Source organism: Ceraceosorus guamensis (genome assembly GCF_003144195.1).
Source record: "Ceraceosorus guamensis strain MCA 4658 unplaced genomic scaffold IE81scaffold_35, whole genome shotgun sequence".
Lineage (NCBI taxonomy): Eukaryota > Fungi > Basidiomycota > Exobasidiomycetes > Ceraceosorales > Ceraceosoraceae > Ceraceosorus > Ceraceosorus guamensis.
Genome location: NW_020290030.1, coordinates 130,093 through 146,302, shown reverse-complemented (window position 1 = coordinate 146,302; position 16,210 = coordinate 130,093). Strand labels below are relative to the sequence as shown.

The 16,210-nt window shown below is 56.3% G+C and overlaps 7 protein-coding genes across 7 annotated transcripts; 3 read left to right on the top strand and 4 right to left on the bottom strand.

The window, feature by feature from the left end:
• Positions 1-125: 125 nt before the first annotated feature.
• On the top strand, positions 126-1,600 carry IE81DRAFT_290994 (DnaJ-domain-containing protein; the record flags this gene model as incomplete). Its single annotated transcript, XM_025511878.1, has 5 exons — positions 126-450; positions 490-922; positions 991-1,057; positions 1,121-1,364; positions 1,461-1,600. Coding segments are annotated over 5 exons (1,209 nt in total), but the record flags the coding sequence as incomplete, so codon positions are not given.
• Positions 1,601-3,120: 1,520 nt separating this feature from the next.
• Positions 3,121-3,918, bottom strand: IE81DRAFT_150194 (hypothetical protein). Its single transcript, XM_025510430.1, has one exon. The coding sequence runs from the start codon at positions 3,769-3,771 to the stop codon at positions 3,310-3,312; it is 462 nt and encodes a 153-aa protein (XP_025369144.1). The 5' UTR covers positions 3,772-3,918; the 3' UTR covers positions 3,121-3,309.
• A 1,320-nt stretch (positions 3,919-5,238) lies between these two features.
• IE81DRAFT_150117 (hypothetical protein) lies at positions 5,239-6,695 on the bottom strand. The gene is made up of 2 exons (XM_025510428.1): positions 6,392-6,695; positions 5,239-6,318 (listed from the first exon to the last, which is right to left on the bottom strand). Exons 1-2 carry the CDS (start codon positions 6,473-6,475, stop codon positions 5,512-5,514), a joined length of 891 nt encoding a protein of 296 aa, XP_025369143.1. The 5' UTR covers positions 6,476-6,695; the 3' UTR covers positions 5,239-5,511.
• A 694-nt stretch (positions 6,696-7,389) lies between these two features.
• Positions 7,390-8,618, bottom strand: IE81DRAFT_323985 (signal recognition particle, SRP9/SRP14 subunit). Its single transcript, XM_025514116.1, has 3 exons — positions 8,060-8,618; positions 7,800-7,868; positions 7,390-7,719 (listed from the first exon to the last, which is right to left on the bottom strand). Exons 1-3 carry the CDS (start codon positions 8,129-8,131, stop codon positions 7,453-7,455), a joined length of 408 nt encoding a protein of 135 aa, XP_025369142.1. The 5' UTR covers positions 8,132-8,618; the 3' UTR covers positions 7,390-7,452.
• A 154-nt stretch (positions 8,619-8,772) lies between these two features.
• IE81DRAFT_150030 (hypothetical protein) lies at positions 8,773-9,161 on the top strand. The gene has a single exon (XM_025510427.1). It carries the CDS (start codon positions 8,846-8,848, stop codon positions 9,074-9,076), a length of 231 nt encoding a protein of 76 aa, XP_025369141.1. The 5' UTR covers positions 8,773-8,845; the 3' UTR covers positions 9,077-9,161.
• On the top strand, positions 8,938-13,386 carry IE81DRAFT_323983 (hypothetical protein). The gene is made up of 6 exons (XM_025514115.1): positions 8,938-10,872; positions 10,952-11,323; positions 11,385-12,120; positions 12,193-12,323; positions 12,389-12,841; positions 12,920-13,386. Exons 1-6 carry the CDS (start codon positions 9,247-9,249, stop codon positions 13,241-13,243), a joined length of 3,642 nt encoding a protein of 1,213 aa, XP_025369140.1. The 5' UTR covers positions 8,938-9,246; the 3' UTR covers positions 13,244-13,386.
• On the bottom strand, positions 13,361-15,993 carry IE81DRAFT_302866 (hypothetical protein). The gene is made up of 7 exons (XM_025512262.1): positions 15,235-15,993; positions 15,060-15,166; positions 14,654-14,960; positions 14,502-14,587; positions 13,852-14,440; positions 13,685-13,737; positions 13,361-13,586 (listed from the first exon to the last, which is right to left on the bottom strand). Exons 1-7 carry the CDS (start codon positions 15,724-15,726, stop codon positions 13,511-13,513), a joined length of 1,710 nt encoding a protein of 569 aa, XP_025369139.1. The 5' UTR covers positions 15,727-15,993; the 3' UTR covers positions 13,361-13,510.
• Between the last annotated feature and the right edge of the window lie 217 nt (positions 15,994-16,210).

Here is a 16,210-nt window from a genome sequence, read left to right as displayed (position 1 = left end):
TTTTGAATCTGCGTAATCGTGGCGCAGTTGAAAAGTATCATCACTCACCGCTTGCAGCGCACGACTTGCCCACACCGGTCCGCATATAACACGAGCTTTCGAGCATCTGGGACTCAACATCCTGAATGGGTGCTTCCCAATCTCAAGGTGCCGGCAGCAGAGGCGCTGCATCGGGTGTGCCTGCGCACGACCTCACCGAAGATGGCATCCACAAACAAGACTTTTACGGCTTGCTTGGTCTGGAAATCCACGCGACCACGGACGAGGTGAAGCGCGCATATCGGAAATTAGCGCTCAAGTACCATCCTGACAAGAATCCAGACAATGTCGAAGCCGCAAATGACCGATTCAGACTCATTTCTGCAGCATACGAGGTCCTGTGCGATGATCAAGAACGCGCTTGGTACGATTCTCATCGCGATGCCATTCTCCGTGGCGAGACGGAGGGCGGTGATGCGCAGGGCCACAGTGAGGAAGGCTGGGACGAAGACCAATTCCGCCAATTCAAGACCGGCAAGGCCCAGCCTACAAATCCGGGCAGCAATACACCTGGTCTGACTCCTCGGCACCTGCTGCGCTTCCTGGACCCTACCTTTATTCTCTCGCTGCCTTCCACTGGGCCAAAGGCTGATAGCGACGCTGGCTTCTTTGGCGTCTTTCGTCGCCTCTTCGAGCGGCTGTACGAAGAGGACTACGCTGCTGCTTCGTATCCTGGCGAAGCAGCCACGCCGCACGTCTCATACCCATCCTTTGGTTACAGTCATACGCCCTGGGCTTATTCAAGAGCTGAAGAGGTCGTGGCCGCAAATTCGATGGCCGCACGTGACTTTTATCAAGCCTGGAGCGGCTACACTACTCGTAAGAGCTTCGGTTGGAAAGATGGATGGAAGCTCAGTGAGGCGCCAGATCGGAGGGTCAAGAAGTAAGTGCCGCTACTCGTGAAGCTGATATCTCTTGACGCGGTACTAAGTATCTCTCCACTGCATGAAGGATGATGGAGAAGGACAACAAGAAGGCTAGGGAGGCAGGCCGAAAGGAGTACAATGAGACTATCCGTGTGAGTGGACTCCCGTGAAGACTGTGCCTACAATCAACCGCTGACCAACTCGGTCCGGTCTAGTCCCTCGTGACGTTCTTGCGCAAGCGCGACCCGAGATGGAAGGCACACCAAGCAGCAACAGCGGGAGATGCAAGCGGCAGAGCAAGCGAAGCTGAGCTGGCACGACGACGAGCCGAGGCGGAAGCACGAGCTCGCGCCGAGGCAGAGCGGGCAGCAGCGTACGTGCCACAAGACTGGGAACGTCAGGCGCCGGTGGAAATCGATTCCGAGTTCGAATCCGAAGCTGAAGATGGCGAGCAGGATGGTCGCGAGCTCGATGACATCGACGACTTCCCGACGGATGGCAGAGCTGAGTCTGATGATTCAGATCTTCTAGACGATTTGGAACCCCAGCAGCAAGACTGGGATTGCGTCGCTTGTGATAAGCAATTCAAGACCAGAGCAGCTTGGGAGAACCATGAGCGAAGCAAGAAGCATCGGACAGAAGTGGCGCGGCTGAAACGTGAAATGAGAAAGCAGGATAAGGAGCTCGGGCTGAACCGCTTGACCACTCCGGCTACTGCTGCAGTCCCACTAGAGGAAGACGTTGCGACCTTGGGCTTGCAAGACTATGCAGAGTCTTCGGGAGACAGTGCTGGGGGACTTGACGTGGAGGAGTCTACGCAAAATGGTCGATCATCTCCTCCGAGCCAGCCTCTGAGCAAGAAGGCGCGCGCCAAGTTGAAAAAGCGACAAAAGAAAGGCGACTTGCTCGACAACGACGTGCCCGAGTCGCCTGTGCGGCCGTCACCGGGAACGCTCGAGAAGGCGCCGGGAGGAGGTGTCGAGGAACCCATGGAGGGGGCGCTGCCTAGCCGGGAGCCCTTGGATCTGGCTACTGAAGGTGGCGAGTTCCCCGCCGTGAAGGTCAATTCGACGGCAGAGAAAAAGGCGAAGAAGAAGCAGGGGAAAGGCAAGCTGCCTGCCGAGGTGCGTAGGGTTTTCTGTTCGTCACATCCTCGTCGCGGCTCACGGCTTATTTTCGATGCTCTTGCAGGCTTGCAACGTGTGCGGAGAGGGATTCGACTCGCGATCTAAGCTGTTCAACCACGTACGCGAGAGCGGACATGCCCGCGCTGACACCACTCCTGACGGAGGAGGAATGTCTGATTCGCGCAAGGGCGCTAGGCGTAAAGCGCCCAAGTCTAAAAGGTAGCGCCGTCCGATTCGCTTGGCACCATCGACTTTTCGCGGCAGCATAGACTTTTCATTCAGTGTCGACATCAACACCTGTACTCTTACCCACGCACAGCAACGATGCTGCAATCCATAATGAACCTCGCTGGCTACATATGATCTATCACGCGAATGGAGACGCAAATGTTTGGGGTGGCCCGAGGCCGGATGTGACTATTGAGTAAAGTGTGTAGATGCAGCGATGTAGAATGGTGAGAGGTTCGCAACGATGAGGAATGCTCGACGGTTGCGACGATACAAGTACACATGCCAGGTTTAGTACAAATAGAAGAGACGAAGCGAGTTACGGAGGTATCAGGTAGGACTGGGCAATCGTGCTAGATGGAGCCTTTATCGGCGAGCCGGCATCCTGCGAAGACTCAAACCATTATCTTCCTCCTCATCGCGGGCACAGTCTGCCAATGTCTCTTCTGATCCCTTGGACGCGTGCATGTAGATGGATTTGGCACGAATAGAAGAGGCAGCGGAGCTCTATAAGAAGGCGAGCAGCACATCGAGGGTGTCAGTTTCAGCTCGCTACTCGGGCACTGGGCGAGCATGACAGACGACCACACTCACGTTTGCACTGCCTCTCCTTCGCTCAGCGTGGAAGAGGGAGCTTCCGTAGCTGCTCTGAGAAGCGCTGGATGTCGAGCTCGCTCGAGACTCGGTCGTGTCCCATCGCTGCAGCTGAGGTTCGAATGAGACGTGAACCAAGCCTTGTTCCCTGGCCTTGGCGGCAGCGCGCCGAGCGCTCTGCACGACCTCTTCGTCGTGCAGCGCTGAAAAGGGCTGGAAGACAGCGTGATGCTGGAAGAAGCCGGTTGCGGCTGCTGTTGATGTGCGCGACATTGTGCGTTCAGTTGAGAGTGTGAGCGTTGAGTAGCTTGACTCTATGTTTGCGCAGAGTGCTTGCGCGCGAAGTGCGGAGTGATTGCAGAGCTGCTCGCCAAATGATGAGCAATTGTACTGTATCCGGCTGTTGCGGTGGGCGCAGTCGTGCGTTGTGCAAAGCAATGTGATTGTGGGATCGTCTACGTGCTGAGATCAGGTCGATGCCTTATATATGAGTCAGAGTGATGCTGGTGTCTTCGAGTCATCGATGGAGTCAGTGCTGTGAGTGTGGATGATGAAGTAAGGGCCGAGCCATGCAATATGAGAGGATGACCCCATGCTGGCATGATGACTCGTGACTCCGAAGGAGATTCTTTTCCGAGGATCCGGACGTAGCGCGTACAGGCACACATCATGAGCGCGCCGAGCAAGCTCCGCCGGCCGATGGAACCGGCAAGACGCGTTGGTCGTAAATCGTAATGGATGATGACAAGCGCGCGGTAAGCAGCGCCCTGCGCCAAGCGCGCGCGGAGCTTTGCTTTGTCGCCACACAGGCGTCTCGCCTGATCCTGGATTGTACCGCTACATAGAAGTCTAAACCCGTTGCGCGTACGTGGCACCCGACGAGCTCGGTCAAAGCGAGTCATGCAGCTGATGGGCATGCAGAGAGACCTGTGAATCACGCGGAAGGACAATGCAAAGCGGCGCTTCGGACTATGCGAGTTTCGGACGTCTGTCCACACTGATGAGACGCTGCACGGCGTGGGTCAGGCCGAACATGGCCGTCTGCATGCAGACTTGATTGAAACTGCGCCAGAGGCTGCAGATCAACCGGCCGTGTCGCAGAGCTATATAGGCGTGACGCGACCATTATGACGACTGACTCGATTCTGACTCGACTCTTGCACTCCGGACTTAAGAAATCACGCGCGCGTGCTGGCACGCGTGGTGGAAGGACCCTTGCATGGTGAGACCCATGCCGCGCGCTGCCCCTATATGCAGCTCGATCACGCGCGCTGGTGAGCTTACTGTGCACGACATGGGGACCGTGACAGCGCGACGTCAGCAGCGGTAGGCACGAGAAACGGTAGGGATGATGACTCCAACTCTCTACATAGGGTGAGCATCAGGCGAAGTCCATGAGACGCTGAATACTCTCAGCTTCTCTTGCGCACCGAATCCACGACTCGCGCTCGCATATAGCGTCGACTGGTGATGCAGCGCGGAGGCGCAGAGCTTCGCCGCGAGCGTGACCGCGGTTGCCAAGCATTTGAAGCATTCAAGATGACATTTCCTCGTGTTTTTTTTTTTTTTTTTTTTTTTTTTTTTTTTTTTTTTTTTTTTTTTTTTTTTTTTTTTTGGCGGTGCGGTCGCGGCGGAGCTTGACGACGTGCTCCTGCCATGCATGCAGGGCGCAGTCGTCGCGCACAGGGATCAGCATGTTGCGATGTCTCTTGCACCGGCAAACTCGGACCGGCTCGATACGCATGCAGTTACGCGCAGCATCAGTTGGTGACCCCGCGAAGCGCGATGAACGCGCGCGCGTGTCAAGCATTAGCTGTATAGCGGAGCGGCAGTCCGCGGTGAAATCGCGCTCTCTTCCGCGGATCCACGCGTAACCGCGCCGACCCCTCTGCCGCGGACATGCCCTTCCGATCGACCCTCATGCATATTTTGTATACATATAGCAGCTGGGCTTCCGATGAATCGGTGATATTCGTGAATGACCGCTTCAAGAATCACGTGAATGTGAATGCACGACCTACCACCATGACAACGAAAGGGGCTTCAGCTGCGGTCATACCGGCGAGTCGCGACCTGACGAAGTCATCTCACATCTCGATTCGAGATCGTTGAGCCACACCCGTAGTTGCCCAAACACCTTGGCTTATACGATGGGTGGCGAACGCTTCAATAATAGTTGACGGGTTACGCCCGGCCTTCAGCATGCCAATCGCGGTCTGACAGAATGTCAAGTCGTACTCAGAAAGAAGCAATCGTCTCATGGGCAAGAGTTGCGGATGCATTGGAGCCTTCAACCCACCTCCATCCATCGAGCTGGGCGCTTGGTGGACATGCATGAGTGGCGCTGGCTATGGTCACATTTTCGCTTTACCTTCCCCTATGCTTGTCGGACGCCACGAGCACATAGTGCTCGAGGACGACTGACAACACAAATGGTGGCTGAACGGCTCGGTGCAAGCGATTTGCATTCAATTACGCTACACATTCTCATCAGAGCTTCACTTCTGTTCTTGGGGGCGCATTCAGCTGTTCACAGCGCGCAACATATGGCCATCCTGAGCCGCTGCGCCCAGCATGAAGTCGGTACGAACCTGGAAGTGTATCAAGCCCTTGTCAAACCTGCCAGCGATGCAATCGAAAGCAGCGTAAGTCTCACGTCAAACCGGCAGTTTGGTGGCAGCGCGCCATTCACGTCGACGATACGTCGTGATCCTAGGCACGCTTGACCCGGCATTGCTCGCAGAGTCGCCTGTCGCCATGGCTCGTGTTGTGGGGCTTGGAGACCTCGAGCTGCTTGCTCTGGACCTGCCACCCGATGACGAGGCGCCATCCGTGATATGCCGTTCAAATACTCCTGGAGAGTTAGCTTTGAGTTTCTCGGCGACCTTGTTGATTTTCTTCCGCGTGCCCATGTTTGCAAGGTCACCACTCTTGCCAAAGTAAGCTTTCAGGCCATCGTAATTGTTAACAGACTTTTCGTACACTTCAACTTTCGGCACAAAGACGCCTGTGCCAGATTGGTGTCCACCATCGCCTTTGCCGTTGCTGGAAGCAAGTGAAGCCTTGACTCGATGAAGGATGTGTTTCTGCTTGAGTACACTGACTGGGCTTGTCGAACGACTGTCCGTCATGTGCGCTTCGGGCGATGGGTTTCGAATGAGGTTTGCGCCTCCCATATTTGCAAGGCTCGAAGTACCCTTTCCGAGGACCACTTTCTCGTACTCTTTGCGGGTCTCGTTGAGCTTGGTGGTAAGCTGCCCATGACGTGATGGCGTATTGGATGCAAAGGCATTCCTTTGAGAAGATGCTTGCTTTTTGAATGTAGGCAGTTGCAAGGCAGCGAAGCGCTCAGTGGTCGTGCGATGTACCGGCCCGAGCTCGGAGTGCAAGCTTTTAACGAATGGGTGCGAAACGTCGAATGCATTCGCGACGCTCTGCAGACCAGGACTACGTCTCATCACGGACTGCCAAGCAGTCAGACAACATGTCAACGTCCGCTTCATACAACAGTCTTGACCACCGCTTTGGGCCGCTCACCTCTCGCTCACTGCTCACTCTGCCGAGTGCTATCTGGACCAGGACCGCGTTGATGAGGATATGCTTGCGGGCCAGGAAGAGCATGTTGAGGACGTAGGCGAAAACGGAGCGACCAAGATCGAAGAGGAAGCAACGAGGTTGACCGGCGACCTGCGCTGGCGAATCTGAAGGTAAGAGAGAGATGGTAGGAGTGCCGACAGCCAACAGTCAGATACCTCTCCTTTTAAAGACATTGTTGGGCAGTCCTGAGGGGCAGGGCCGATGCCGCCCTGAGTGGTCAGAGTACAGAAGCCCCGCTCTTTTGGAAACCGTTGCTACGCCACCATTGCATGAAGCCTTGGGGAAGCTTGCAGAGCACGAGAGAGCATGCTCGGACCATCACCGACCCGTGCTTCAGCACGAATGAGCGCGTGACTGTTCATTCACGAGGCTTACTGGAGCATTGGTGATTGCTGGGTAGGGTCAGCGTGGCTGAGAACTGTTGCCGTGCGCTGCGCCTCGGCGTCGGTACGCAGACTGTTAGCAATGCCCGGTGGCAGCGCGTTTATTCTTGCGGCGAGCAGCTCTGCATTCTACAGCCGTACGCCAAGCAAGCGACCAGGCAAAGGCGCGCGCCAGGAGAAGGGCTCAGCGATGCTCAAAAGGCAGGCCCAATCTGAACGAAGTCAACCTGCTCCGCTTACGATTGCTCGGCGCGCCGTCACAGCCTCGTAAATTGCGGGGCCGAGTGACGCGCAGTCCGCTAAGATGTGACCGTCGTCCTTGACTACACAGCAGAGCCAAGCTACTAGATCGTCCCAAACGCCTCCCTTTCGCCACTCGCGACAAGTGTGAAATGTAGCGCTTGTGAGCGCCCACCCTGCCGCTGCGTTGTGCCCGAACGGCAGCTTTCCGCGCATGCCACTCGACGCCATGTTCGGTACGCAATGTGCTACTCTACATGCTCCTCATGGCTCACATCGCTGAGTGAGCCACTAGGCGACCAGCGTGGCACTGATGTGGATAGTGAAAGCTTGCCATTGCAGTTGCCGCTACCTGCTCGCTGTGTGCGCCACAGTCATCTACTTTTTGCCCTTCTTCTTCTTCTTCTTCCCACCGCCACCACCTCCACCCCCACCCCCCTGAGTGCCAGTCTGCACCGTCCCAGCGCCTGAGGACGATCCTACATGCTCTGCTTCCGTTATAGGTGCTGCATCTTGGCTGTTCGCGCCCGCCTGCGCCTCCGACGGCGTTGGTTTGGGTGCTCCGGCAAATTGTGCGATGAGCTCGTGATTCAAGGCTTGAAAGCGGTTGAGGATGATGGAACTTCGTGTTCGAAATTTGATCGTCTGGCAAGTACAGGGGCAAATGTGAGACCTTTCTCTCGATCCGACGCTCGTGTTCATCGCTGAGCAGACTGCACACTCACAGAGAAATCATCCGTGACCTTGAGAATAAGCGACTGCGTGGCTGGGTGCGCTTTGATCAAGTAGCGGGTCTTTCAAGTCACGGGATAGGACGCTGTCAGCATTTGGTGCGAGAGCGGCAGCACCACGCTAGATCCGGCGTAGTTGCGTTTGGCCTGCCAACATCGATGTCTTGACAGAGGCTCCGTTTTGCATCCAACGCCGTCCAACTTCCCAACAGCGCGCTGATCGAGTAGATCGCAAATCTGACAAGTCCACTCACCCGCTCGGGCTGCGCTTTCTGAAGGTCTATCGCGGCCGCGTGAAATGCGACCCAAGATTTGATGTACACCATCCCACGGTGAGGACGAGAGCGTCCTCGCTAGAGGATCTGCTCTGGGAGGGAGTTGTGTGCGGCTGTAGAAGACTTTGGAGCGCCTCGCTTTGATGCTCAGCCTTGTCGCCTGATTTGCTGGGATCCCTTAGATAGTATGGCTCAGAGCGAAGCAAGGTCGAGCAGCAAATGTGCCAGACTCCTCGCTGAAAGCCCAAAAGGCTGATGCACGCTGAGCAGACGAGGCACTGCACCTAGACTCTTCGTGAGGTCCGGCTCTTACCTGGCGGAAGTCGCGGACGGTTCGCACATTTGAGGATGGTGATCGAGCTGTCCAAGATCTGGATCGTGAATCGTGAATCGTGAGTCACGAGTATGCCGGCTCTCGAAGTCGTACCGCAAGTCCGGTCATCCAGATGCTCGCGGTCAAAGTCTTGAGTGGGGAAGCGTTGAAAGTATAGTCACGGCGTGTAGCGTGACTCTATACTTGACTTGGGACAAGGTCACGTGGACTTTCAAGAACAGAAATCAAGAACATATATGCGTATCTATCGTTTGGTCCAGAACGAACTTATTATTATTTCTTTCGATTAATAGTTCGCCGGATGATTTATTCTTGAAGGTCTACGTACGTTCTTGATTTGAAGACTTGGCGCAGTCCGCCGCGTACCGGCCGCGCGTCCGCTCAAATTGCCGAAAGCGCGCTGAAGATTTTGGGGGGCGCGTCTATGCTGCATGCATGCAGCAGTCGTGAGTATAGCAGGGGTGTGGCCCAGGTATGCTGGTGGTCGGAAGCCGTGGAGAGCCGAACCGCTGCGCATCCACCAACGAAGCTCTCACTGGACAGCAGTGATCTCCATCTTCGCAATCATCCAGATCCTCCCTCACCGCTGGCGGCTGCGATTAGGTGACCCTCTCAAGCGTCTGCGAGAATACTTGCAACGCATGCACTTGTGTGTCGGCTGATCTCTCCAGCCGCTAAGAATACGCGCAGCGCCTGATCTAGAAGTCGACATCCTCAGCTGTGACCTATCCCGGCGTATCTTCACGACGAGCCACATATCGGGGTGGTAGGATTCAGGAGCGCTACCTCTGCATCCAGTCCAGGCTTAGGGCTTGTCTCTCTCCTTCTCAGCATGTACCCGGGGAGCCAGCCTTCCCAGGCCACAGGCGGGCAGCACTCGGCATTCTCGCATCCGCCCAATCTTCATGGCTCGAATTTCTATGGCGGCCCCCAAGGTGGCTCCATTGGATCTCCCTCCACGCCGCCCTACAATACTCAGGGATGGCCCCCAGGCTCGGCTGCTGCTGCTTTCGGTGCTCCTGCCGGAGTCTACTCTCCAGCTGGCAACAGCAGGAACTTCGCCGGGGGCAGCTCGCTTGGACATACGTGGAGTCCTGCGGGCGGCGTCGGCTCGGATGCGCCACAGGTAGACGGCGATGAAGATGAGGATGATGAAGAAGACGAAGAGGATGAGGAGGACGAAGACGACGATGACGACGATGAGGAACAAGATCAGAGCAGTGGCAAGAAGCGCAAGCGTTCGGGTGACAAGGGCAAGGCCAACGGAGCAGGCAATGGCAAAGGGTCCGGCGCAGGTTCATCGGACAAAAAGGCGAAGCCGACGCGAGGCGCAAAGGCTTGCACCAACTGCAGGCGCTTGAAGATGCGATGTGTAGGAGCGGAACAAGGTCCGCCTTGCGCTCGGTGCAAGCACGGCGGTCACAACTGCGTGTTCGAGGAGAGCAACCGCGGCAAAAAGGGAGGCAAGAATCAGCGCGCCGAGGCGATGGCTCAAAGCTTGAGGAAAATGGAGGCGACTCTCAACTCCGTCTTGATGAGCCTGCGCGACCCGACCATCGCGGCGGGCGGGGGTACTGTGACGAGGAGTCCCTCTCCGACGCGCGAGGGAAGTAGGCCAAGCAGTGGCAGGCATTTCAAAGATCGGCCTGGCTCGCTGAGCCAAGCTGAGGATCGCGAAAGGCGAGAGCGCGGATGGGCCGCTGTGAACGAAGCGGACGAGTACGGCAGACCTTTCAAGCGCAGGCCTGGCACCATCCCTCCGCTTGCCTCCGCTTCAAATGCCGAAGCAGCTGCGAGCCCAGGAGGCAAGCATGTCAACCCATCGGCTCTGGCCGGACGGGATGACGGGAGGGCGGCCGGTACCCAGGCTGCACCAGAGTCCGGCGCTCGCTTCGCCGTGCCAGCTCAGCCCGCCCGCGGCGGACGACGACACTCGCCGCGACTGCATTCGCTGCCCGACAGCACTCTGACACCCTTGGGTCTGTTGGCGGAAGCGAGCTTGCACAATCACGAGCGCAGCAAACGACTCGGACCAAGGCTGCACAGGCACACCAGCAGCAGCACAAGCGTCTCCGAAAGCTCGCCAGCCAGCTCCTCCGTCCGCCTCAAACGCGATGGAGAAGAGGCAGAGGAGCACGGAACACCCGCGACTGTCAACGTCGCGATAGGTGCAGGTTCCCCTGATGACGCTGGTAAAGCTAGTGTCGCTGCCAGCAGCGGCAGTGGCTCGCGCGAGGTCAAGGGACTTTCTGCAGACGACTCAAGCGAGGGCGCCGGCCTTGACAGGATCGCGTCCAAACAGTATCCAGCTCCGCCGGATGAGTACGTCGATTTCCCTGGCGCAGAACGCGCCAAGCAGCGTCCTGGAGAGAAGAATGCAGCTACGTATAATCCGCGGCCCAATCCCGATGAGGTAGCAGTCTCGGGTCTTGGTGTCGCCTCAGACACTTATTTCAAGGTCAGTGGTATTGATCGCTGCAAGACGGTTGATTGCACGTATTGCTGACACGCTTTTTCTGGCCTCTCCCACGTCATAGCCGGGACCGATGAACATACTTCCCTTGCGGCGAATCGTCATTGAGCGCGAACTGCCGCCTGAGCTCCTGACGAGCGGTACTTTGACGTCACAGGAAGTTCTTGAGCTCTTCCAGATCTTCTTCCACTTTTGCTCTCATCATTGCGTCATCCTCGATCCCGAATGGCACACGCCTACGATGATATGCAGCAGAAGCCCCTTCTTGTTCACTGTCATCTGCATGATCGGAGCAAAATTCTACCCGAAGAGACCAGAGCTGTATGCCAAGTGCTTGCTTCAAGCGCAGAAGAGCGCCTATCTCATCATGGCAAGAGGTTACAAGAGTGTCGAGATCGTTCAGGGCTTCTTGCTGCTCGCTCTATGGAATCAGCCGGTGAGTTGCATTGCGGGGCTTAGTCGCAGAGTCGATGCTGACGTTCTGATGGTCTTTGCAGGCTGCTCGATTTGAAGAGGACAAGACTTGGCTGTTCAGCGGCGTCGCGATCCGCATGGCGACAGATTTGAACCTTCATCGCAAGTCTGTTGCCTCCTTGCCAGGCAACTTGTCGCCGGATGATCCGGCTGTCCTGGATCGTGAGCGCGAGATCATCAATCGCGAGCGGACCTGGCTCATGTGTTTCAGCGTGGACAGGAGCATCAGCGGGCAGATGGGTAAGCCTTGGACTATACGAGAAGATTGGATCATTCGAAACTCGCGCCATTGGTGCATGCAGAGACTGAGCCAGCCTTGGGACTTGGGCATCAGCGCTCTTGTCGAGCTTCTACGTCTGACTTCCAGGCAGGTCGACTTTCTCTATTCGTCCACCACTTCCGTATCGGGTCTTAACACGGAGCTGGAATACTCTTCAATCCTTCGCATCTATAACGAGCAGATCGAAGAATGGCGAGATACGTGGCGGTCTCGTGGGTTCTTTGGATCGCTTTCCGAGAGTGATGGGGCGGACGGAAGCTTTCCCCTTGCTGACGGACCCGAGGCTGAGGCTGCAAAAGAATGGCGCGAAGCAGAGGCGAAGATACCTGCCGAGGACACGGATCATCACAAGCGCACTATGCACTTCATCACCAAGCAAGCGCCATTGCGCTACCACTATGCGGTTCTCGTGATCAATTCCTTTGGTCTACAGCACGCGGTCGACTTCCCCCGCCGAAGTGGTCTAGACAAAGGCTGGTGTGAGTGTAGCAGACATCCCGGCTCAGACTGCTTGCTGATGCTGCTTGCGTCACCTCTGACCTTGATCGCAGACTTCGCGCGCTGCTACAACGCTGCCAAAGGTATCGTGACCGCCGCTGGAACGGGCTTGAGGTCCGTACTGTCGTACTCTCCCGAGACACACTTTGTCATCATCACGTATGCCTGCGTGTTCCTGCTCAAGGTGAGCTGCAGCCTTTCTAGTGGCTATTGCTCATTGTTCTGACCGACTCTGTTCCTGATCTGCAGCTTGCTCGGCCCACCTTCAGCGCTTACGTTGACGAAGAGGAGGTGCTTGGGCTGGTCGGAGAGGGTGCCAACCTTCTTGAGGCAGTGGCTCTAAGCCCGACGCATACTCCGGCCTTGTACTCGGGATTCCTTAGGACTCTGCTGCAGACGAGACGAGAGGCGTCAGCGACGAATCGAAGCAGCGGCACGACGCCATACAATCAGTCTCGCGCCAACTCTGCAGAAGCAGAGGCTAATGGCGGGGAAGTGGATGGTGCTGGTGCTAACCCATCCCGACGCCCATCGCTCGGTGGTGCTGTCGCCAGAGCCTTGGAAGGCAAAGCAGATGATGGGCCTTCCTCTTCGAATGCCTTCTCTAACATGGGTGGCCAAGGCTCCGCTAGCGGCTTCGCCACACCGTCAATGAACATCACGCCAGCTCAGAAGACGGCGCTGTCCGGGTTGGATCCTGCGGTCAGTTCAATACGCCAAGATGTTTGTTCGCTGTCCTCCATCGCTGACTCGGCACGCCCATTTGCACTGACCCTGTAGACGCTTGGTGGTATTGACATGTCCAACCCGCATTTGGATCAGCTCAACCTCGACGACTCGTTTTGGTCTCAATTACTGCCTCCTGGGTTTGGGGGCACGCTGAGTCTAGACGGCACGGCGGGCTTGGACGGTCTGATGGGCTCTAGCGCTGCCGGATCAGGCGGCGGCAATGGGCAACCATTGCCGGCGTTCGGAAGCAGTGCTCAAGGGCATGCTAGTGGAATCATTGGTCTAACACCTAGCCAGACCCGCAGCAATTCACCGCATCCTTCGTCCAACTTCACCAATGTGCAATTTGACTTGCCGCCGAGCTCCGTTCCATAGGAGTCCACACTTTTGCTATGCAGGAACACTGGCTACCCTTGCACCGCTCAAAATACGCTTGCTCAGTCATCACTTGCGCGAACAACTTAATCTAATCCGAAAGCGCTGCCGTGCCGTCTGCGGACGGAGCACCTTAGCCGTATTCAATAATTTGCATTTGCTTGTACAGACAGCAGGCATGAGCTGCGTGAATCCAAATCGGCAATGTCGCGAGTCTGTGTGATTAGGGCAAGCAAGAGATGGTAAAGCAAAGACGCAAGAGGATCCTTAGTGCGATTCGCCCTTTGACGATTCTGCCCACGCCTTTGTGCCCATCTCTGTGACTCTGCTGATCAGTCGAGCCCTATTGGAAGATTGAAGGCGTGATCGTCAGCGCAGGCGGAGCGCGGTCAGCCAGATAGAAAATGGTTAAGGGACGCTCGACGCGGCCTCGCCACGCACCAAGCAAAGAGCTCTTCGTCACCGCTGACGATTGGACTACCTCCAAGCGATTCCTGGATGTTTGTTCGAGGGAGCAAAGTTTTCAGCGCGACATCACGAGCAAGAGTGGCCAGGTCTCTTCCCGCATCGGCCCATGCGCGATTCTGCGCGACACTTTCCGAACGCACCATCGTCATGCCGAGGTCATCCATGAGCAACCTGAATTTTTCGATATCCGCCTTGTCCGTCTCTTTGCTGGACAAGACCTGCACGATGGGCACTTCCGAGCTCATGAATATCTTGCTCTTGGCCTCGTAACAAGCATCGACAAAAGTGATGAATCTTCTAGCCAAATCTCGTTGATGGATGCTCATCTGGGGTATATTGTCAATGAACAGTGTGTCGAAGCTCTTGCAAATCTCTAGATAATCTGCTGCGCTCTTTGGCGTGCCGCATAGATCCATAAAGTCGAATCTCGCTGCTTTGGTTGTGCTTTGCGGCACTGTCAATTTGCGTCCCCACACGCTCAATTGCCGACCATCCATGACGGGGTCGGAAGGATCACCACTCGTTGTCGCCTTCCACAACTTGTCCATCTCCCGCGTGGTCTCGTCGTTGAGCGGATGAAAGTACACCTTGGACAAGGCCCTCCTTTGCTTCCTGTAGTCGATCCCTGAATTGAGGTCCACTACTCGGAACTGAGACTTGAGCAGCTCTATGCACGGGATGAAAGAAGACCGCTGAATGCCGTTCTTGTACAGATCATCTGGATGTCGACTTTGCAAGGACGGCCATCAGCTTCTCAGCTTGCAACGGATTACAAGCAGCTACAACTCACTTGGACGTCATGACAAAGACCACGCCGTGATAGACCATGTGCTCGAGCAGTCTTCGGAGGATCATAGCGTCTGCAATGTCCGTCACCTGAAAATGAAGCCATCCTTGTGAGCACACGCCTCCGAAGCTCCCTTGTGGCGAGCCATCTCTCACCTGGAACTCATCGAAGCAGACCACGTCGTGTTCTTTGGCCAAGGCTCTAGCCACGGGCGGTATGGGATCCACCTCTTCCCCAGCAGCAGCCGCCTTCACAGCAGCGCTGGCAGCTCCAGCAGGATTGGTAGACGAGACGACTTCGCCCGAAGTGATGGCTTTAGCTGCGCTCATGACCATCCCGCTGGGTTTGTGAACGCTAGATTTGAAAGCGTGCATGCGCTTATGAGCTTCAACCATGAAGGCGTGAAAGTGAATGCGCTGGGCTGTTGGAGGCAGCGTGGCGTGCAGCATATCCATCAGCATGCTGTGCGCAGCGCAACAAGACCGTGCAAAGAGGTGTCAGTCTTCTGGGATACGCCGCTGTAGCGTTGACGCTTATCACCTGCCCGCCATGACGACTCACGACTTTCCCGTCCCGACATCTCCGTATAAGTACAGCCCCTTAGGAACATCCGGTGAGATGGGCAGCGAGTCGTGCTCATCTTTCTTCTGACCAAACCAGCGTGTCAGCTGCATTTTCAAAGATAAGGATCAGCATGCATCTCAAGTGAGCCAGCCTCTCCGTCCTTCACACCCACCAAGCCGGCAACCGCTTTCTTGATCTCTGGTTGCACCTGCTGCGTGTAGGACTGCAGCTCGTCGTACATTTGTTGCAAGGGCCCTTCCACTATTCTCCTTTGATGCGCATCTTCTCTCAGCAGCCCTTTCTCCACCCTCTCGTCGTACAGCCGCTTGGGCCCGGGTCTGTCGGGAGCGGATGTCGAGCTTGCAGCACTCCCAGATGCGGCAGTGAGTGTGGATGCGAAGCTTTTGCGATGCTGCGAGGTCGACGCTGATGATGTTGTCCTGAGCGGCAGAGAAGTGTTGTGTAGCTGCGACGCGCTGCTTCGCAATCGCCTGTCGATGAAGTCCAAAGGCTCGTGGTGGGCGGAATGCGATGCTCTTCGAGGAGCTGCGGACCTCTCTGTCCTCGAAGACGATGAAGTTGCCAGCCTGCTGCTTGCTTCCGGTGCGGCATATTGGAGAGCAGGCCTGAGACCGCACCTGCTGCTCGTTCGCACCGAGGACATGGCGCTAGAAGGTTGCCCAAGGATGTCGTATCGCCAGAGGTCGGGTGTAAATGCGCTCGAATCGAAGGGGAGCTCAGCGCGTCCACAAGCAAGCTCGACTGCTCTTCTCTATAGACGACGCCGACCAGGTGGTATTCCGTGTCGCTGTTGCAATCTTGAATCGCTCGAGTGATGATGCATGAAGGCATGCCTTGCGCATTCAGCGTCTACGCTGATACGATGCTGCGTGTCAAGTGTCGAGAAGCGTTCCTGAATCGTAAATTGTGAATATCGTGAATTCGAATCAAAATGCAGCTGCACGAGCCCCACCTGGCGACACCAGCAAATCAGAAGGTCCGCTTCCCGCCAACGAAGCTCCGCATTCACGTGATTCACATGTCGCCTTTCGGACGTAGGTACACGCGCGATGCCGGTACGCAGGCATGAGAGCAGCGTGCCACCTGCGGTGGAGCAGATGGATGATGGACGGTCGTGTGTGTGATTG